This window comes from Triturus cristatus, chromosome 9 (genome assembly GCF_964204655.1).
Source record: "Triturus cristatus chromosome 9, aTriCri1.1, whole genome shotgun sequence".
Lineage (NCBI taxonomy): Eukaryota > Metazoa > Chordata > Amphibia > Caudata > Salamandridae > Triturus > Triturus cristatus.
In genome coordinates, this window is record NC_140592.1 from 635,899,072 (window position 1) to 635,920,012 (window position 20,941).

The 20,941-nt window shown below is 46.6% G+C and overlaps 1 protein-coding gene across 7 annotated transcripts in view; it reads right to left on the reverse strand.

Annotated features, from left to right (window-relative positions):
* HIF3A (hypoxia inducible factor 3 subunit alpha) overlaps positions 1-20,941 on the reverse strand; it is a 214,309-nt gene that overhangs the window by 35,139 nt on the left and 158,229 nt on the right. For 2 of the 7 annotated variants that reach the window (XM_085625677.1, XM_085625672.1), the window contains exon 1: positions 9,924-10,102. The exons of 3 other annotated variants lie outside the window; for them this stretch is intronic. In XM_085625677.1, the coding sequence (XP_085481803.1) occupies positions 9,924-9,988 (65 nt within the window). In that variant the 5' untranslated portion in view covers positions 9,989-10,102. Of the gene's footprint in view, positions 1-9,923; positions 10,103-19,480; positions 19,543-20,941 lie in introns of those variants that run through there. 2 more of the 7 variants (XM_085625673.1, XM_085625675.1) reach the window with 2 other exon arrangements.

Genomic DNA, 20,941 nt, shown 5'->3' on the forward strand with positions numbered 1-20,941 from the left:
CCCCCCAAAAAGCACTTTAACACCTCATCAGGGGTAGCAAACGCTATAATAATGCAACCCCTTCCCTCTAACTATACCGCCTCTAGTGGCAGTGGCAGCAAGTGCTATACAAATGCAATTACAATTACTTACCGCAGCCAACTGCCCCTGTATATCCAGCAGCACTAAGAATGTTGGGAGCTGTAGGCCGATACTTAAATAACAGATGAAACTACAAGTCCAAGCATGCTTAGTGTTGTAGGCTAAAAACCTAGGACTGTCTGAACTTCATCTTCAAGACATGGGGTCGATCGACGTCTTCCTCCACATAGTCTTTAATGTGTGGCTAGGAAGACATTGACCTGTGTGTGACCTTCTATGGTGAGGTATGGCAAGAAGTGGACTATCTCCCGTACGGGATTGGAGCACTTTCCCTGCAGGCGGTCTCCTCTGAAAGGAGGTACGGATGGGGAAGAGTCAGCCGAATGCCGTGCTCCGCTGAATAAACTCCCCTCATTCCCGGCTGGTACAATCCGCTTATTCCTCAATACCAGAGCTGCTCGGCTGTGACTTCACCTCCCAGGTGAACAGGATTCCTGCGGTGAGAACATTCCGCTCCGGCCTCGAGGCTTCTCGGGAAGGGAATACCTGGAACTGGCAGTTCATGACGCAGGCAGGAGGCCTCGCCCACACGCCGCGCGGCTGACAGACGAGCCGCTCCTCAGATGTGCTTGCTCAATCACTCCACAGAGCTGCTATCGGGGGGGGGCGGGGGCAACACCGCTTCGTCCAAATGTCTTTCAAATGGATAGGGTCGGGGGTAGGCTGGAAGCGGGCTGGGTAATGGCAAGGCACAGTTAGAAAAGAGAGCAAGGGGACAAAGGTGGGGGCTTAGACAAGGGCGGGGAAGGGGGCTGAAATGCAAGGAAGAAAACTACATTAAGGTACATTTACACACAAAGGGGACGGATAGGTTTAGTAATTGTAAACGTTTCCGCCACAGGAAATCTCTATCGGGCCACATACCAGTCAATCGTTTTTCCACTCTGTGCAACCCCAAACAGGTTACAGCCCTAGGCAAGTCACACTTAGATCGTATAAAAAGGAAGAGTCTGTTCTTAACTACCATGCCTGGAGCCTGAGGCCTATGTACGGTAAACAGGCAACTGAGGCCGCATGCCGGATTCGGTCTCACTGGTGAGCTGGCAGGGCAAGTCCTGTGGCACAGCCAGCAGGGACCCACATCCGGGCATGCTAGTCGCAGATAGGGTGACACCTCACCTGCCTGACAACAAAATGGCATCAGAATCAATGCATTCCTCGGAACAGAAGCATACGTTCTTAGCGGCTCATAGGTTCAGCCGGGAACAAAGTGCGCATTGAGCGAATCAGGTGCATACTGAATGCTAAACATGAAACAAAAGGGAACAAAACGAGTGACCGATGCATATTAGCCTCAGCTTGATTTAGAGGAGGACAACGTTGGTATTTTCGACCGAGTGACACCTTGGTTGTGCATAGATACCGGGTTGTTATCCACAAACTAAGTGAGCTCCAGTTCTATCCTGTGAAATAAAAGCTGAAGCAGAGGGCGGCGCCCAACCAAGGCCGGAGAGCCCGAATGAAAGGACAACATCTGGGCAGATGCACGGACAGCCTCGGGCTGGCAGAGACTCACGGACGCGATACTGATAGGGAGAGATCACTCAACTGACCAAACCCATGGAAATATTAGAGCCTCGCCTGCCAACCACTGCTGGAGAGGTCCCACCCATTCAGTCCTAGGCCTCTGTGTAATGAGTTCTTTATTGTGAAGGTAAGTGCAGCACCTCAAGAGAGGGGCGAGACCCCGTGGCTCAGCACCTGCCTCAGGGGCAAGATGTGTCCTACAATAAATCTACATGTAACTAACTAGAAGTGTCTTGAGATTTATCTTCAACAATTTTCTGTCCAAGTCCCAATCTGCACCCAGACCTAGAGGTAGTAGACACTGCCTGTCCCTTCTTGGCCCCATAGGGGCTTTAGCGCAGGGGAGGAGACGACTTGTATCCCAGCCAAAATGAAAAGAACAGCCAGTGCTGGAAGGAAACGTTCAGTGCATTTGTGCCAGTTCCAAGGCACAAGCAGTCCCGGGCAAGTGATAAAGTTTTGTATCGCATTGTTAATGCCAAAAGCAACAAAAAAGTACACTGTGAAAGACTAAGTTAATCACCACAAATTAGCCGTTAGGCAAACAGCAAGTGGCCTTGTCAGATGAAGCTTTCAACTTTCTTTTCCTTTTATGCTGAAACGTTCATTACATGAGGCTTCATCAAGGCGACCTACCCCTGCAAAACTTGCTGCTACAATCAAGCATTCAAGGCCCGTTAGCCATATTTGGAGACATGTGATATTATACCAAGCAACACGCAAAAAGCATTGGCAAAACCAATGGATCTTGACCTTGTAAATCGGTTACTAATCCAAGATGGCGGACACCACTTGGGGTGGTTCATAAACAAAAAGTTACTTGTGCAAAAGCACATTTCTCAAAGCAGAGTGTCAAGTGGGAACTGCAGAGCCCTCCCAAATCATGTTAAATAAATGCATAAATAAAAGGACTGGAAGGGCTGTCAGGGGAAGGAGCAAAAGAAGCCAAGGAAGTGGGCAGGGGAAGTATTGGGCGAGCTTTAGGTAGTGGAAGGTATTAACTAAAAAGTACCACTAGAGTGGAGGTGGGAGCAACACACAGCACAGGTGGTGGAGAATGAACAGCGAATGGTCAGCGCAGCAAATGCGGTGTGCATGCAAGGGATGGAGCAGCACACAAGAGAGATAGAAAGATGTGCACTCTCAAAATGTTGAAAGACAAAGACAAAAGTAGTTTCCTAAATGTGAGCAGTGGAAGGATACAAGCCAGCCAATCAAAAAGATGGTAAAAATGCTATGCTCCAGGGGAGGAACAAACACAAGAAGAAGAAGGCAAGCCATCGAACAAAAAACAAGCACATGCAAGAGATAATAAAGTCAACCATGGTATGCAAATGGTCGGCTCTTAGCCCACTCTAAATTGTACATATGGTCCATAAGCGGCTTTGGCTTACAGACAGCTAAAAGCGGTCTGCTAGCAAAGAAATGGAAAAACAGAAGAGCAGGTACTCTGTACCAGAGTACCGGCTTGACTGGAGGGTGAATGTTTTGATTTGTTCTGCATTCCGTCCATCAATTGTGTGTCTTTTGCTTTCTCGCCTAAGTGCGCTAGGTATGCCCAGACGTGGGTCCTGGGCTCACTGTGCCACTGGAATCAAGCTATCCTGGCAGAAGAGGGGTGAAACCCCGAAACCGGTCCTAGGATGCTTGTTTCCAGTCAAGGGAGGACCTGGCTTGGCAGTTCGGGCTGGACTGTTCCCATGAGGCACAGGGTCAAGACTGATTTGGATATGGTCAGGTCTAAACTGGAGTGGCATGGTGAGCAAAAGAATGATGGATTTAACTCAGATCTCTTGACTGGGGGTTAATGTTTTGATTTGTTCTGCATTCCGTCCATCAATTGTGTGTCTTTTGGTTCTGAGAAGTGCCTGTACTCTCCAATTAAAAGTATTACATTTCTGTTGAGAAGTGCAGGTACTCTCCCTCTCAAAGTAAACAAGCATTGGCATAGCCAATAGGTCTCACTTTTGGGACCTTATAAGTGTTTAGCCATGCAACAGTTGCATAACTAAATAATTATAGGGTCCCAAAAGCGAGACCTATTGTCTATGCCAATGCTTGTTTTAATTGTTTTCGGAGACCAATAAGAGGGAAGGGAAATGTCAAAGGGGGGGAGGGTATGGGAAGGGAAGGAAAGGGAAAAGGAATGAGGATTAGGAAGAAGGGAGTGGAAAGGGAAGGCAGGGTGGAGTGAGGTGGAGGGGATGGGAAAGGACAGGAAGGTGTTGACACAAAGGGAGGGAGAGGAGGAGGAGGGGGAGGAGAGGGGAGGTATGGGACGGGATGGGATGGAAAGGGAAGAGTAGAGAAGGGAAGCGAAGAAGGGGAGGTGGAGGGAGAGGGCAAACGGAAGGGAAGAGATGGATGGAAAGGGGAGGGGAGAGGAGGGAGGGGGACGGAAAGGGAAAAGTGAAGAGGAGGAAAAGGGAAGGGTGGGGGAAGGAAAGGGAAAGGAAAGGGTGACAGAAGGAGTGAGGATAGAAGAGTTAGGGAAAACAACTAATGGAAGGAAAGGGAAATGGAAAGGGGGAGAAGGGGACAGAAATGGAGAGATATTAACTTGAGGAAGAGAGGGAAAAGTGGATAAGAAAGAGCATGAAAAGAAAGACGTAGGACAAAGAAAAGAAGGAATGAAGGAAAGGGAAGAGTAGGGTGGGACATGTGAGATCACATTGGAAGGCCTCTCATATCATAAATGTTCCATTCACGGGGTTCTGCTGGGAAAGCGCAGAGCTTTTATATTAATTTAAAACGTGGAGTTCTCAGTTTTCGTTTTAAATACATGGGCTTATTTACAAGCCCCTTGCGCCGGTGGTACATCACTTATTCCCATTTTAAAGTGACGCCCTGGCGGGGTAGGGGCTTGTAAATAAGCTACCTTCAAGGCAAATTGGCACATGCACTAGGCACACAATCAATCAATCAATCAATCAAGCAGAGCAACCACTGTTGGGCTAATAGACCTTCCTTTGGCCGCCTTCTGAGCTGCCGTGGGCTGGGCTCACATAACTGGGGATGCAGTCCGGGTGGCCTACCTCATCGAAGTGTTCCGCTTTCTTCTCCGGACAACAGTGCTGTTTTGCACAAAGATTAGGGGGGACTGTTAAAGATGGTCGCAGATATGGAAATGTAAAGGACTGGTCCCGTAATGAGTCGATTGATTCCGAGGAGATCAAAGGGGAGCAATTAAAACCAAGAGATGGCGTCGAGAAAATATGAAGTAAAGTAAGCAAAGCGAGACATGCGAACAAACGAAAGAGACACACTGAAGAGAGTTGAGCACTAATGGAGGGACAACCTGGAGAGAATGAGAAGGTGAATACAAAGAAAGAAACACAAAAGATTGGTGAAACATAGACAATAGGACAGGTGCCGAGAGATGGGTGTACACAGTGAGAGGGAGCGCGGTAGAGGGAGTTCAGTGATACAGGCATGGGGGTGGGGTGAGGCAATGCGGAGGGAAGCAGTTAAAAGGTTACTGGGGGAGATGTGGACTAATGGACACTGACAGGGACATAGAACAAGCAGAAAGTGGGATAAGGGAGGGGGTAGGGGAGAGAGGCATCCAGGGTGGCATATAGTGAGCACTTTCGCGGCCGCTTTGATGTTATCAGTGGCCGCGCGGCTCACTGAGAACATCAAAGCGGCTATGAAATGATCACGCAGGCTGCCAAATGGTGCGCGCGCCCGGCGCACATGCACTGTATTTGGAGGCCTGATAGCACTAGTTTGCACTTTTAAATCCCCCATTTACAAAAGCGCTGGCTCAGGCGAGACCTAAAAAGTGCAGGTACTCCGTACTGGACTGTACCGGCCAATTTAAAGCACTGGCCAACACCTTAGCAAAATAAAATTAAAAAAAGACGGTATGTATCACCATACCGAATCAAACCGAATCCACCCCTAAACTAATAAGCAGCAGCTGCCTGTTCAATTTCAGAACTATCTAACTCTAGAAGTGATAGTTAATGTCTACAAACTAAAGAGATGCAAACCCAAACAGGCCATGGCTGGTTATGTCTAGCCTAAAGACAGCTTTAGCCAACTCTCCAGCCTCATGCTTTCCCCCAAAAAATCATGCTAAAAAACATAGGTAATTTCAGAAGAGGCTTTCAACCTGCCCTCTCCATCCATTAGTCTTTCAAATGTTGCTTCTGTCCACCACAGCATTCACCTAGGAGCAGAGGGTCAAGCCTATTTCATTAATTGGCTGCCTTGCACTGTGTCAGCTTTTTGCCTCATAACGTGCAGTGCTGCAAGAAAAGGTGCGCATTTCAGGGCCGCTCCTATATTTTTACATATTTACCATTTTTTGTTGCATCTGTCTGCAAAAAAAAAGTAACAAATATTGCACGCTTACCAAGGCCAGACTTACTTATGTTACTTGTTCTTGTATGGTTCAATTGTGTCATTGTTATTGCCTCAAATTGTGTGGTTTGTTTTGGGAGTGTGGCTTGTTGCTTGCAGCATTCGTAGATTTAGATACAAGTCTCTTTTGTGGTTAAGTCTCTCCAATTCCCAACATCTCCTGGCGCCCAGCGCCCATGCCAAGCTACCTTTGCATCAGTGCCAGGGCATGTCTCCAGAGCACCGAGTCCTCATGTAGCATTTCTATGCATGCATTATACTGCCCCAGCATCTTCATCACCTGTCTCTGGTGCCTATGTCACCAGGTCCTAGTACCTGTGTCCCCTGATGCCAAAGTGCCCCCATTGCTAACGTTTTCCAATCACTGCATTTACACCTTGTGCGTTCAACGATGAGTAAAAGTCTGCGTTTCCCTGCAGGACCCACACAGCTTTAGAGGTATGAGGTTGTGTATCGACATGGGAATCGTCGAAGATACTGAATCCTAGAGAACAAGAGTCAAGTTTAGCAGTGGGTATCCAGCTCCAGTGGGGCAAAAGGCCATGTGTACTCGTGGGGGACCAAAAGTAATGCAACCCTAGCACATAGAGGTAACTTCTGTCTGCAACATAAAGAGCATCCAACCTTGGGCGATCAGGCATGTTTGCAATTCCAGGAGCCAATCCAGGCCATGTCTGCAAATTCAGAAGCCGGCTCGCCAAACCTCCCCATCCCCAGGGCTCATCATCTCTGCATACACACAAGTCACCCAACTTTTGGGATGAAAATCCATGTCACAAATCCAAAACCAGTCCACCTTAGGAGGGGACTAGCCAGTCTTTACAAATCCAGGACACATCCATCCCAAGTGTGGCGGGCCCTTGCTGCTTGTAAGAACAAAGGAGTTGTCCAGCTCTCAAACCTGCACTCAGGCACACACCAATTGTCTCATCAATACCTGGCTTGAGAAGGAGGCACCAAAAAAAAGTTCAGATTCTATGGCTCTGTGCTCAAACACCCAGGGGCAGATTTATCACACTTTCACGCAGCGCAGCCATCCACCTTCCTGCACTGTGCTGCATGAAAGGGCAGAAAAGTACAGTATTTAACATTATACAGTGCATTCCTGTCCTTTCCATGAGCTGCCGCCATTTTGGCTGCTGAGCGCCAATGCAGGCACCCTTGCACCGTGATGCAAAAATTCCTGCGTTGTAGGCAGTCTTGTTTTGTGCCCCAAAAACAAACTTTAGAGGCATTTTCCTCTTTCTAAGTTCCAACAACGAGGAGAAATAAAGATATTCTTCCTTATTGTTCCTCCCCTAGGAAGGTGTAGCATTGTGACACATTCCCAGGTTTACCAGTATTGGTAAATCTGGAAATGTGCCTAAACCCATGTGTGAATGCATGGGAACACCCACGCTCTACCCATGGAAAACCGCCCTAGGGCAGAGTAACACAACACAGAGATTTGCTCTGTGTTGCTTTATATTTATCAAGCCATGCAGGTGGCCTTGTGTGGCTTGATAAATCTTACTTTAGTGTTGCGTCACCATTGTGTGGCGCAAGGGCAAATCAACACATTGATAGATATGCCATGCCAAAGTCTCTTACCTTGCTTGGTCAGAGCCTAAATATGCCATCCTAAACCAAGCTGCTACATGCAACTGAGGTGGAGGAGGGAGTGGGGTTAGGGTGGAGGACACAGGAATATATTTGCACATTTTGGGGGTAGTCTCACAAGGATTATAAGGGAACCAGAAAACAAGAGTGCAAAAGGGCTCGTCAATTATGTGAAGGAAAGAGGACAACTAGGACAGGCGCGTCCATGAGAGGCACAGACTGAACACTTCTAAAGCAGTGGGGATTGCAGTCACTCACTAAATTGCAGGCTTCTCAGACAGCCCCCAATGAACATCAAGCCAACCCGGAAGGCGAGTTTAGACTTCATGTATCCTTACAAAGCATAAAAATGAAAATAAATTAATGACTGATGTTCAGCAACAGTAAGGAGACCCGGCAGATGCCAGATGTCTATTCCCAAGAATAACTGCATTCAGTAAGGGTGGAGTGATTTTGCCGACATAGGCACACATGATGCTTTGCTGCTCTTTGCCATGTAAATACTGACGCCTTTGAAATGTCTAAGTGAATTTGGTAGCACCTTTCTGCTGGCAGCTTCTTGTAATACATGAATGGTGTGTCGGCCCTGGCTACCCAGAACTACAAAGGAGAAAGCACCTGCTTTGGAGATACCCTAACCAGCAAAGAACCATGACACAGACAGACTCCCTGGAAATGACAGCTGGTTTACCTTTTCCATTGGTATCTATCAGGAAAACACTGCCATGTTACTCTTCTGTCATTATCGAACCGTCTAGCCATTAACAGATTGGCTGTACTCCTTTATTTGGCTTACTTCCAATGTATATTGCTGTTTTGTAGTGTATATCCATCCATTCATCCACCACCTAAAAGCACTGAACATTAGAACACTAAGAACCTAGCAAGATGGGCTGCCCTCCATGATCTTTCGCTGTGTCAGGGAAGGAAGGCCCGGTGTGCTGGAGAACGGGAGACCCGGAGGGAAGTGAGGCGCGCGCAGCTCGGGTCAGAGACCCTCAGACCGGGCAAGAGGGCTCCGGCCAGGATGTGGGCGGGTGAACGCCTGGCACGGAAGGGGTCAGGCTCACAGAAGGCACCAGAACACAGAGCCCACGGGGAAGTATGGGCCATCGGTAAAAAGGGAAAACAAAGTAATGCTGCCAGCATGCACAGCAGACCCAAGCCCTTTGGACTCTAGCATGTACAAAGCTCACAGCAGTTACCCCTACCCCGGCGTCAGGTCCATCGCCACTTCCTACCTCTTCGCCCTGCTAACCCACATCCCTACTTCCTGGCCTGCGTGCCCCATCTTTTCCAACCTACTGCCCCTTAGAACTGCTACCCTGGCCTCTCTTTAGCCTGGTGACCCCAGGCTTCCTTCTCCTTCCCTCCCGCCACCTCTACTCACTACCCCATGTCTCCCGTCTTAGCGCCCCTCATTCACCGTGATACTCCCGACTGCACTTAACTTTGCATCCCTAATCTGACCTCAAGCACTGCATCCCTCCTACCAGAGGCTTCCCCCACACATTTCTACCACTGCTCGAGAGACTCCCCGCCCTGCTTAGAGTGCTTAGCGCCACCCTCTCCTACGACCACTGCCTTCACTCTTCCACTGCACACATGCTTCATTCGCTTGCATGTGCCTCCGGGCCCCTGGCACCCGGGCCCCAAGGGCCACCTTTTCTTGCTATGGCAGGCGCCCCAATTCCCTGTCAGTCTCTCAGGATCCCGTCACTTATAGTGTCCCCGTTAATCACAGGCTCTCACTGAATGTGGTCTGACGCTAGACTGCCGACTTTGGTGCTGGAAACCATGGTTAGAGCCTCGGGGTCGCGGCCACATCCTGTGATTCTGGGTAAATCACTTCATCTCCCCGTGCCTGAAATTCCCTGAATGTGTCCTTGTGTAACGTAACCGGTGCTCATGTAAAGCGCTCCAATACCTTCGGGTCGAGTTCGCGCTATATAAATCTGCATTAAAAAATAAAAATAAATACCTCTGCCCGGGCCCGCTGCCTTTTCTACAACTTATACTAGGTTCCGCTCCCCGTACGGTACACCTCTTCTTTGTACTTCCCCAATCTCCCATAGCCCCGTCGCTCTACGAGTCCATGTCGCCCCGGATCCTCCCCTTTCCTGCTGCCAACTCCGAGTGCTTCAACTTTACTCCTACCTCCCACTTTCGCTGTCACTGTAATGTCGCACCCATGGGTCTCTAAACTACATGTCACTTCTCAAGTCTCGGGCACTCTTTTCATCCCCGTGAAGCTCGTGCCGTCCTCCTCCTGTCCCCGTGGGTCTCACCTCCTCAGCCGCTTTGGCCTCTGACGCAACCGCTGCCTCCTCATCAGTGACAGGTGGAGGGCCATGTCCGCCTTGGCACTGCACTTTCTCTAGAGTGGGGACGCCTTGTTCTGTGCTCCCACTTCAGGCACACTCCTTCCACTCCCACCCTTCCTCTGTCCCTCCCACCTCTTCTGCTCCTTCCTCGAGTAAGCTCCTCCCCCCTGCCTCTGTACCACCCTTCCCATCGTTGCACCTCCTTTTTGTGACCGCGTCTCGCTGCTGCGCGGCTCCCCCTCCCGTCGGGTTCGTCCCTCCCCGTCACCGCACCTCCTGGTACATCCCGTCCTGTTCCTGTCCCTGGCCCCCGGCCTGCTGTACCTCTGCGGGCTCTGCCCATAGGAACAGGCTGTTTTGCCAGTGGGAGTCGGGCTTCCAGAGACAGATCAAGGCGAGAAGGGGTGGGCAGGAAAGGGAGCCCTGTCAGAAGGAAGTGAGGTTCTGAGAAACAAAGCCTGTTTTTAGAGAACACGTACTGAAAACACACAAAACTCGAGTTCGTTAATCAGGAGAGAAATGTGTCCCAGTTGAGTCACCCCCGGAGCTGAACATGCCGTACATGCTGCTTCCACACTGCCCAGGCCTTTCTTCAGTCCCGGCCTGACTCATCTCTGAGCTGGACACGCAGTACAGACGCTGGGTACCTTGCAGCGCGGGTGTGCCCATGGCTGCTACCCTGTGCCGAAAGGACACCTTAGCAAACCACCCCCCACCCCCCCAAGGGATGGTCAGGGGGCCTCTAGCAATACCCATACACTCGAGCTGATAAACTAAGCCCCCCATGTATAGAATTCTGCCCCCCCTTCCCCACACCGCGGGGGCTGCAGGGGTGTCTGTTACACGTAAGAGAAACTGAATAACCTACCTACACGAAACAATTGTCTCACCACACTAGGCACAAACAAAGCACTAACCCGATAGTACTAAGCAGACAGGGCTGGAATAGCTCACCAGTGGATCTCAATCTGTCTTTTGTACACTCAACAAGGTCCTAAACTTTACAACTACATTCTGTACAATATATCTAGGCATATTCCCACCTCATCAAGGCTTTCCGCTAAAAGCTGGGCCCTACACAAACTAGTGACAAGTGTATGCACTTCTCACACGAGGCCTTCCCAAAGCTGGATGAAGATCATAAAGAGAGAACTATAGATTGGTAACAGTAAATTACAGGGATGTTTTACACTGAGGGGCCTGAGTGACATCAAAGAGATAATGTGAGCAAAACTCAAATTGTCTTTACAATTTCACTCAGGGTCCAAAGAGAAAAACATCCCCCTAATTCACTTTTTACCTACCCATCTATAATTGTATGTTATACACGTGCCCCAAAATTATCTGCCCTTGCTTTCAACTACTACGCAGGGGCAGAGGGATAATAGGGGTCCAGACATAACATGGGCTCTCCTCCCTGTCTGAATATAAAAAACAAAGTGTAATGTAATGTAAATATGATTTATCAAGTGCAACTCATGCCCGAGGGCGTCTGGGCGCTATTGAAGTCTGATCTAGGGCAACAGCAGTAACCACTACGTGGCCTCCTGCCATCCACCTACATCACTCACTCTGCCTTTCCTGCCCTCTCCTCCAGAAGCTGCGTTACCAGCTTTGCAGCACCGCTCTGAGTGAACTCTCCAAGAGCTGGTCAGAGCAGCCTGGAATTTCATTATGACATAGCAGCAGTGATTAACAAGCTCTGTTACTCTGCCACTGCTACGCCCTAGCAGCGAATTAGTGGACTCAAAAGCAGTTCACACTGATTGAGCTCTATGAGAGCCAAGCATAACCTATGGAATTAGAGATGGGTAACTGAGTTACTGGGATGTTTTCTTCGGAGGGGCTCTGAGTGACATCAAATAGAAAACAAGTGCTTATCCCAAGTTGTCTAGAATATCTAGAAAATTGTTGAATAAGCTATGTATGGAATACCTCGAGGAAAACAGAAGGCGAGAGGAAATGAAGAAAACAGTAACCTCGCATCTCTTGTTGTTAATTGGTAACAAAGTACAGCCATATTTAACCCTGCCGATGTCAAATTATGATCGATTTCTTTTGACCCGTTTTAGACTAAATATTGTTTTTAGACTCTTGTCCTTCCCAGTAATGAATTCATGGATGCGAAATTTGCCTATGTGCCCGTGTGATGATTCCTCAACTCAATCTGATATCCATATTTTATTTTTTTGTAATTTTTATATTTTATCACGTAGGAAATTCATTGTCCCACTCCTCAAAGAGCTGAAAATAAATAAATGTCGCCCAGCTTTTTTAGAACTTCAGAGAATGGATACTGTTTTAACTGTTACTGCAGTTTTAAGTTTTTTAAAACATGTTTTTAAATTACGGAAAAACTATGGGTTTTGATGAAATATATTAGATCTGTTTTCCCTTACATTTTTCCTGTGCAAATTGCAATTTGATATGTTGCTTTTATGGTTTTTGTTTTTAAACCGAATAAAGTACTTTTTGAACTTACTCATCTTTATTATACAGTTAATTAAAACCATAACATACAAACATCTCATCAATACTTAATTAAAACATGGAAAGAAAATTTAAAAGCACATTGTAAAAGCAGGCAGTCAAGATTAATAACAATTCCCAAGCAGCATTTCTGGTTAATAGCAAGAGTGTTACATTTAACCATTTAGAGCCAGAAGAAAAGTGTGAGGTGCAAAAGGCAATATCAGAATGTCCCAGGGTTTGCTACAGTTGCCAGTGCCTGGCTTTCAGCAAAGTCCATTTGTACAGTGGCAATATAGGAAGGGACTTGAGAATGCTTCAACAGCTCTTAGTGAGCTTTTCTCTGTAAGTGTGTTGTTGGACCCTGCAAGATGATCCGATTTGGACCCCTGGACGCCGACTCATGTTCTTTGGCTGTATCTTAATGCTGAGCTGTGTGCAATGTGATTAAAATAATGTTAATAAACTTCCCAGCCCTTGCAAGAACTTGAGCGGAGTTGTTGCTAAAACACAAATCAGATGCTTCCCTGCAATGCCTCAGCAGCTTGTCCCGATAGACTGGAAACAGTAGCCGACGACGGTCGTGAGCAAGACGGGGACAACAGCATAGCAGGTGAAGCCAAGACTCATCTGGGTAATTACAAAGCCAACACGTTAGCTGACCATTCCTCCGAGCTCAAAGCAGATTAACCCCTTGCGTGCGCACGACGTCTCCCGGCCGTCGTGCATTACGGTGGGCATGTGCGCACGACGGCCGGGAGACGTCGTGTTCCCGAACGCCGTTTATTTCTCCCGCACAGCGGGAGAAATAAACCCGCATGCAAGGGGTTAAAGTCGTAGATTGGAAGGGCTAAAAGCCTCATGGAAATAATTTTATTTGAAGTCTGTGGTTGAAGGGAGTAATTAAAATATGGTTGATGTTTCCCTTTGATGTACGAGACATCCAGGGCTGTAAAGAGTGGGTTTTCAGAAAGCCGAGCAATGTCTCTCTCGAATGACAGTAAGATAATTTGGCTTTTTATAGTTTTTTTCCACGTTGACAGAGGAATGGCAGAATTAGAGAGGTTTGTAGTTTTGATCATCAATGTGGAAATGGCCAAATGCAGCTGTCTGTACCAGGGGGAGAGTTCATCCGTGAATATAAATTGGAGTTGTTTTTTCAAGGATTGAGCTGAGGCACGCGGGGTATAGATGTAAAATTTCATTAAATCGCCTAAGCAGTGAAGGTCTGCACTTGCCAGGCCCAACTCGAGCCTCAGCCTGGCCCTTCTTGCATGCTGGGGAATGGAAAATATTTTCTTATAGGCCATTGTTTGATAGTTCGCAAGAAATAGGTCCGTTTTACCTGGAAAAGCCAGATGGCCAGAAGAGAATGCTGGAAGCAATTTGGCGTGTAAGACCCTTAGAATTGGCTTGGCGGAGGGGCTGTGCAACTGCAGATTCAGGCGCCTCAGGCTATGTATAACCCCAGCTCCCTTGGACCGAAGAGGTTTAAGATGGACCACTTGATTTGCCCTTTCATTGAACCAGACTCCCAAATAATTGTAGCTGGTGCAGGTGGTTATTTGTGACCCACCTACTCTCCAAGAAAAGATTTTGTTTCTTTGATGTTTCCCAAAAATCATGACTTTAGTTTTTGACTCATTCATCAGGAGTTTGTTCCTTGTGTTGTACATGTTGAGGGCAGTGAGCGCTCTTTGTAGACCAGTTCTTGTATGGTCCATGATGACAATGTCATCGGCGTATTGCATGATCTGGAGCTGTTAGTCGCCCAGTTTTGGGGCAACCAAGGTTGCACCAGCCAGTGCTTTGGGTAAGTCGGAAGTATAGAGATTAAAAAGTAGCGGGGCTAATACGCAGTCTTGTTTTAATCCATTTTCTGTTGGGATTTTTGCAGATATTTTTGTGGCACTAGTTTTAATCCTCACCCAGGTCTTCTGATGTAGTGACATCAGTGCAGAGAGAAGTGTGGAGGTTATCTCCCAAGAATTTAGCTTATTCCATGCACTCCTCGATCGACTCTATCGAATGCTGTAATTAGCAAAAATGGGGGTATTATTTCAAATTGTCAGGTTATTTACGAGCGCTCTCTTTTATACGTTCTTGTCACAAGTTGAATATATCAGTAACGGTGCCACAGAAGAGAGAAAAACAACCCCTAAACCCTCTACAAGTGGGCCAAGGCCCACTATACGAACAGAAAGCAAGACTGTGCACACGTCAAAATCACAGTGTTTAAGGCATATTACCATTTGTATCTGAAACAAAATCATGCAATACAATAATTGAATAATGAGGGATCATAGGACGATCAGGTAGATTCAGTTTTCGGTTTTTATGGTGTAATTCAGAATAATCCAGCCAGCCAACACGTGTTTCGTCATGGGGTACACACACCCCCGACTTCTTCAGGGCTGGTAAGAAAACATATACAGAGTACATATCACAGGCAAGTACCTGAATGTTATGACAGACAGAAATAGAGTTTTCCAATCTAATTCGGAAGGTGGGAAACCGACATTAGTCAAAGTGCACCATGGTCTACAAAACGGTAACCAGGTGTTAAGGATTAATCACCCATGAGTAAGTATAGGTGCCAAAATTTGAAATTTTGAGTATTCTTGACAAAAAACAGAGAAATAGGGAAATAAATCAAGGCATTCGTCGTCATTAGTGCGTGAAAATTCTATGGAGACCCCTTCACAGCAAGTGCCACGTGAACGGATATATCCTCTATATTAAAACAATATTCATGTGAGAATCTTGTGTGTTCAAACACCCTGGTTTAAAATTGTATTAGACCGAGATGACCAAGTGAGTGGGTAAAATTCTATCATTAGCCCCACAGAGGGAGGAAATTATAAACGTGCGAGCCGATTAACGAAGTACCCCTACCTTATCGTAGTACGGCCATTGATTCGGACCTATAAGCAAGTAAGATAACCAACAAACTATCACGATCGTCTTCCTGACTATAAATTAGCCAAACACAATCAAAAGAGAGTCCTATGATACACTAGTTAACAACATGCGGCGGAGTGTGTACTCCAATCCAGGCTTACCTTCCACCTGGTGATAATTCCGACCCAGGAGGTCTTATATTTCAAAACAAAACCGGTGTGATTCGGCGTTATCTGTAGGTATTCACCATAAGGTCCAACACAGTCTGTGAGTTTGTCACACTGTTCTATTTAAACACTCAGGCTCTGTAAGGAATAATACGTAATCGGTCACTCGCTCGCTTTACATTAATCGAATGGGGCGGCAAAATATACTAGAATCCCAAGGTTCAGGATTATTTCTTACCAGACGACGAGTACATCCATCCGTAGGTGCCCGGTGCTCTCCGCGTGTGTTTGCGGGTGTCTTTAGTGCGCATACCCGGAAGTGCTTTTATTGGGACACTAATGCAAACACTAGAACGAGTGTATTCGAACGGGTTTGGTGGTGCGCATGCGTTGGTTGAGGTGTGTTTATCTGAAAGTTTGTCAAGATACGTGAAACTCGAGAAAATAATGGTTATTGAGACAATCCTTACAAGAGAATACATGGCAGAAAATCGATACAAGATATAAAATAATGGATTCACCTTCTCGGTTTGCGATAGAGAAACGGTAAAAATTACAGCAACGCATCGTATATGTAATATCGCAGAATGAACATGTAAATTACAGTTTGTATATCAAGCACATGGTAGCGAAAAGCAGAACAGTCAAATGCATATTGGAGAAGAATGCAAGCCACAAGGGCACAGTAATTTGTAGATGCAGAAAATACATACCGAAGTCTACATTATACTGTGCTGTCCATCTTATATCGTTCTTAGTATACTTTCATTTGATGGTTGTGGTGACATTTATTCTTTGAACGCACAGTGTAATGTGATTGTGAATACATGATGTTACTTTTAATTTCTAATGCGGTGTATGGTTCAGTTGTGATCATTACAGTATATATACATTGTTGAGATGGTCACATGATATGGACAAAACATGCAAAATCAATGTCATCCCAGACTCCAAAAGTGAACACCCTATCAGTCTCCTAGGAAATAGTGCATCTCATTGTCACTATTAAAACCTAGGTCATGGGTTCGTAAGCGCATGATCCAAAAGGCTTCCAGTCTCCTTAAGTTAAGCTCCCTATTACCTCCTCTAGGGTTCTGTATGCAAAAGTCTATACCATAGAATTTGAACTTTTTGGTCTGGCCTTGTGTAGAACACTCCCAAATGTGTAATGCCATGGGGTATCTTGAATCTTTCTGTTTTAAGGCTCTTACATGTTCTACAATCCTTTCCTTCAGGCATCTTATAGTGCTGCCTACATATTTGCCTCCACACGTACATTCTAGTACATAGACTACAAATTTAGTATTGCAATTAATGTTCGCCCTGATATCATATTCTTTGTTTGGGCCTTGAAACGTCTTTTTCTTGTCGTCAGCCCATCTACAAATTCCACAAAAGCCACATTTAAAAAAACCTATGGATCTTACGCTAAGCCATGTGTCTGGGAATGCGTTGTGTGTATAACTGGGACTAAGGCGTGCGCGTAAAGTTTTGCCCCTACGGTAAGTAATCTGTGGTCTTTTGTTAATAAATTTTGATAAAGAGGAGTCATTTGTGAGGATGTGCCAGTGTTTCTGTAGGCTTTTAGATAGGGCCCTACTGTAACCATCGTAATTGGTGATCAGCCTGACTGATGTGTCTGTGGGTTTCTTCTCCTTGTCTGTAATAGTTTTGGTTCTGTCTGTGTTTCTGATTTTGTTCCCTGCTTTCTGGATTATAGATTTGCTGTATCCCCTTTTAATGAATCTCGTTTTGTAGACCATGGTGCACTTTGACTAATGTCGGTTTCCCACCTTCCGAATTAGATTGGAAAACTCTATTTCTGTCTGTCATAACATTCAGGTACTTGCCTGTGATATGTACTCTGTATATGTTTTCTTACCAGCCCTGAAGAAGTCGGGGGTGTGTGTACCCCATGACGAAACACGTGTTGGCTGGCTGGATTATTCTGAATTACACCATAAAAACCGAAAACTGAATCTGCTTTCTATCGAATGCTGCACTGAAGTCCACAAAACAGTAGAATAAGGGTGGATTGTTACCCAGAGGAGCCTTCCAGGACAAATAGGCCAGCGCTGTTATATTGTCTGTTGTAGAACAGCCCTATCTGAAGCCTGACTGGGTACAGGGTAGAATACTATTTTCTGTGACCCAATTTTCTAATTCAGCCAGCTGGACACAAGCGTAAACCTTGGCTTTAATTTCCAATACCGCTATTAATCTGTAATTGGCCGGGTTTAAGCGGCTGCCCTTTTTTTGTAAATTGGATGTAATATTGAGCCTTGCCAAGTAGATGGAATTGTGGCTGCAAGAAAGACTTGATTAAAAAGTGGCATGAAGAGTTCTGCCCAAAAGGATCGGTTTGATTTAAAGACTGCAATAGTTACTCAGAACCCAGAGGTGAAAAACATCAGTTTCTTAAATTTACCCACCTATAATTTTACATTGTGTAAGGCCTCCATAATCATCTGCCTCTGCTTACATCTGCTACTCCGAGGAAAAGGAGCCTCTCCTCCCGACCCAAAAGTCAAAAAATACTTTACCTTCCATACTTAACCAAACCCCTCTGACTTCCTTGCCTTCCTTCCTCACCTCGCAGCTGCGCATTGTGCCATCAGTCAAAGCAGAGAAGCAGTACTGTGCTAACAGTCGAAGAGAGTCCTATAAGCCTGGCTTTGAGTTTCGTTTTCAACTGTAGCTACATCATAGCATTGGATTACCAGACTTAGAATCTGGTGTAAATGTTAGAGTCTATGGATGTCATGCATAACCGATAGAATAATGCGTCTTCATTGACCATAGGGGGAGCGGAGACTCTGGAGCAGGCTCTGCCAGAAAAAACAACGTGCCCTAAAACCCATGCATGCCTGCCTCCTAAACTCCTCATTCACCCCACTATACCATACTCCAGCTTTGCTCCTTGACCTAAACAGAACACCTTTGTGTTTGTGAGAAGGACAGTGCAGCCTATGAAACTTCTGATTATAGTCCTCAAACTAAGCATATGCAGAGTATGGTATGTGATAAACAACTGTCAATAAATCATTTTACTTTTAACATAATAAAAGTACCATACTCCAGTTGAAATTGAGTGAAAGAAAAGTGTTTGGTGCGGACACGTGTAACACACTGGGATAAAAAAAACAAGCATTGGCATAGCCAATAGGTCTCGCCTTTGGGACCTTATAAGTGTTTAGCCATGCAACAGTTGCATAACTAAATACTTAATAAGGTCCCAAAAGCAAGACCTATTGGCTATGCAAAGCGGCCGCAAAATTTAAAGTGATCGCGATCGGGATCACGATCAAACATCAAAGCGGCTGTGCAGCCACGAAAGTGAAAGTAATTGCGGTAAAGCGCGGCACGCGCGCCCGTGCACATGCACTGTAGCGCTAGGCTGGCCTGGTAGCACTTTTTGGAGCCCTCTCAATAAGTCTCGCCAGACCAGCGCATGCGCTGGGTCAGGCGAGACCTAAAAACACACATTCCAGTGTGAAACACTTCGGGCCTTATTACGATGTAGGTCGGAGTTGCCTCCGACTGACACCGCAATTATAAGGCGGCCGTACATGGTGCAGTTGTAAACTCCTATTTCTCAATGGGAGCTTGTGCTACGGCTGTAAATAGGCCATAGCACAAGCTCCCATAGAGAAATGGGAGATTGTGTTCATCCTTGCACCGCCTGGCAGGCACCTCAAGGTGCCTGCCACACGGTGCAGGGATCAACAGGGGGGCACCATCGGTGCCCCCTCGGCCCCCAACCGGAGGCCGCAGGGTGAAGGAGAAATTGCTAGGGTCCCTCAAACTCGCTTTCCCACAGGCTTTCTATGTCTAAATGTTCGGCATGGAAAGCCTCTGTGAAACCGAGCACCGTAATCCCAACGGCGGAAGTGCCGTCTTTTAGGATTATGGGCCAATTTCTGACTGGCCAGTTTCAATACTGACTGCTTAAATTGTAATTAGGCGTACGGAAGTGAAACTGACCTGAGGACGGAGGCTTTCCAGCATGCATCGTAATCAGCCCCTTAGTGATTATCCATCTGGTGAAAACAAAGTAAGACATATAATTTATTTGAAGTCGTATAGGGTACGGTTGAGGACGTTTCGATCCCATACAGATCTGGAATCATCATTAGAACTAGGCAGTATTGAAAAAAAAGTAGAGAATAGTATGAAGTAGGGGGAAACTTTGGATGCAAAAAGGGAGAGGCATTCAGAAGAGACTAAAGGACCTATTGTGAAAAGTGTTCGGGGCAATAGTGTGTAGAAGTGAAGCATACAATACTCGCATGCATCCAAAATGTTCTTAAGGAGAAATAAAAAAGAATAGTGCAGGTTAAGAAATAATGGGCACTGGCCATGATGCCGGCCAAAGTATTGCTCTTAGTGGTAACTGAAACTTACTTGTGCTCGTCAGGCACGCCCTGCCTCCATGCCTGTCTAGCATAGTCTTCCATACGTTATTTTGAGTATTTTTTTTTTTTTTTTAATCAAGGGTTTTCCTCGATTGGTCTATTACCAATTGAAACTCCCCACCCCCTTTTATTTTATTATCTTGCATATTGGTATGTTGTTGTTTTCGCTTACCTGTTTTTCTATGCCCCCTGGATGCAATACTGCATTCCTGACACCTACTCCAATATGGCACAATGAGCAGGCCGTCCCCCTTTTTAGGTCTCGCCTGGCGTTGGCAGCGCACAGTGCTGCTCTCGCCATGCGAGGGCCTTTTGTAATCGATTCAGATTCGAAAGCTAGATGTGCACGCATACGGAGGGACAAAAAAATGCACGCGCACCGACAGACAGATGTGCACGCACGCTCGCCTGGACAGCCCGACGCCATCTTTGTTTACTTTAAATGGACTTGCGCGCTCGCGTCCACTTTTCCGACGGCCCATGTGTCAAATTCAAGATGCCAAGCAGTGTGGCTCAAACTTGTACCACAAGAGGCTCTTTACGCACTAACAGCAGCGACCCCGTTGCTGAAAGACGCCAAGCACGTGCGTACTGAGTAGAGTGTGTGGTAATCACATGACGCGCAAGATGCGGTGTCATTGTTTATACCCTGCCTCGTGCTGCCAGTGATGCTCATCATTAGTTAACTGGTTTTACTAAATTCTGTGACCCTCCTTCCTTCCTAAAAACGGGTCGTGGATGCGGAAGCGCGATGGCTGTTGTCTCAGAGTGATTAATGGCTCTGGCTTCAGCGAGGGATGCTGCCTCTCGCGGACAGGTCTGGGGTGTGTGTGTTTGCCGTCCTCTCCATGGACACGGCGTGTGGTGTGGTCCCCACAGGTGGAGAGTGTGAGGGACGTGAAAGGTGAAGACTCTGTGTGTACCTGGGTTGAAGAGGAGAAGCCCCTCGGATAGTGAGCAGACCAAGTAAGTGTTCTCGAGTCCCGGGAAACTCTTGAAAGACCCGAACTTGTGTGAGGAGGGGGAGGCG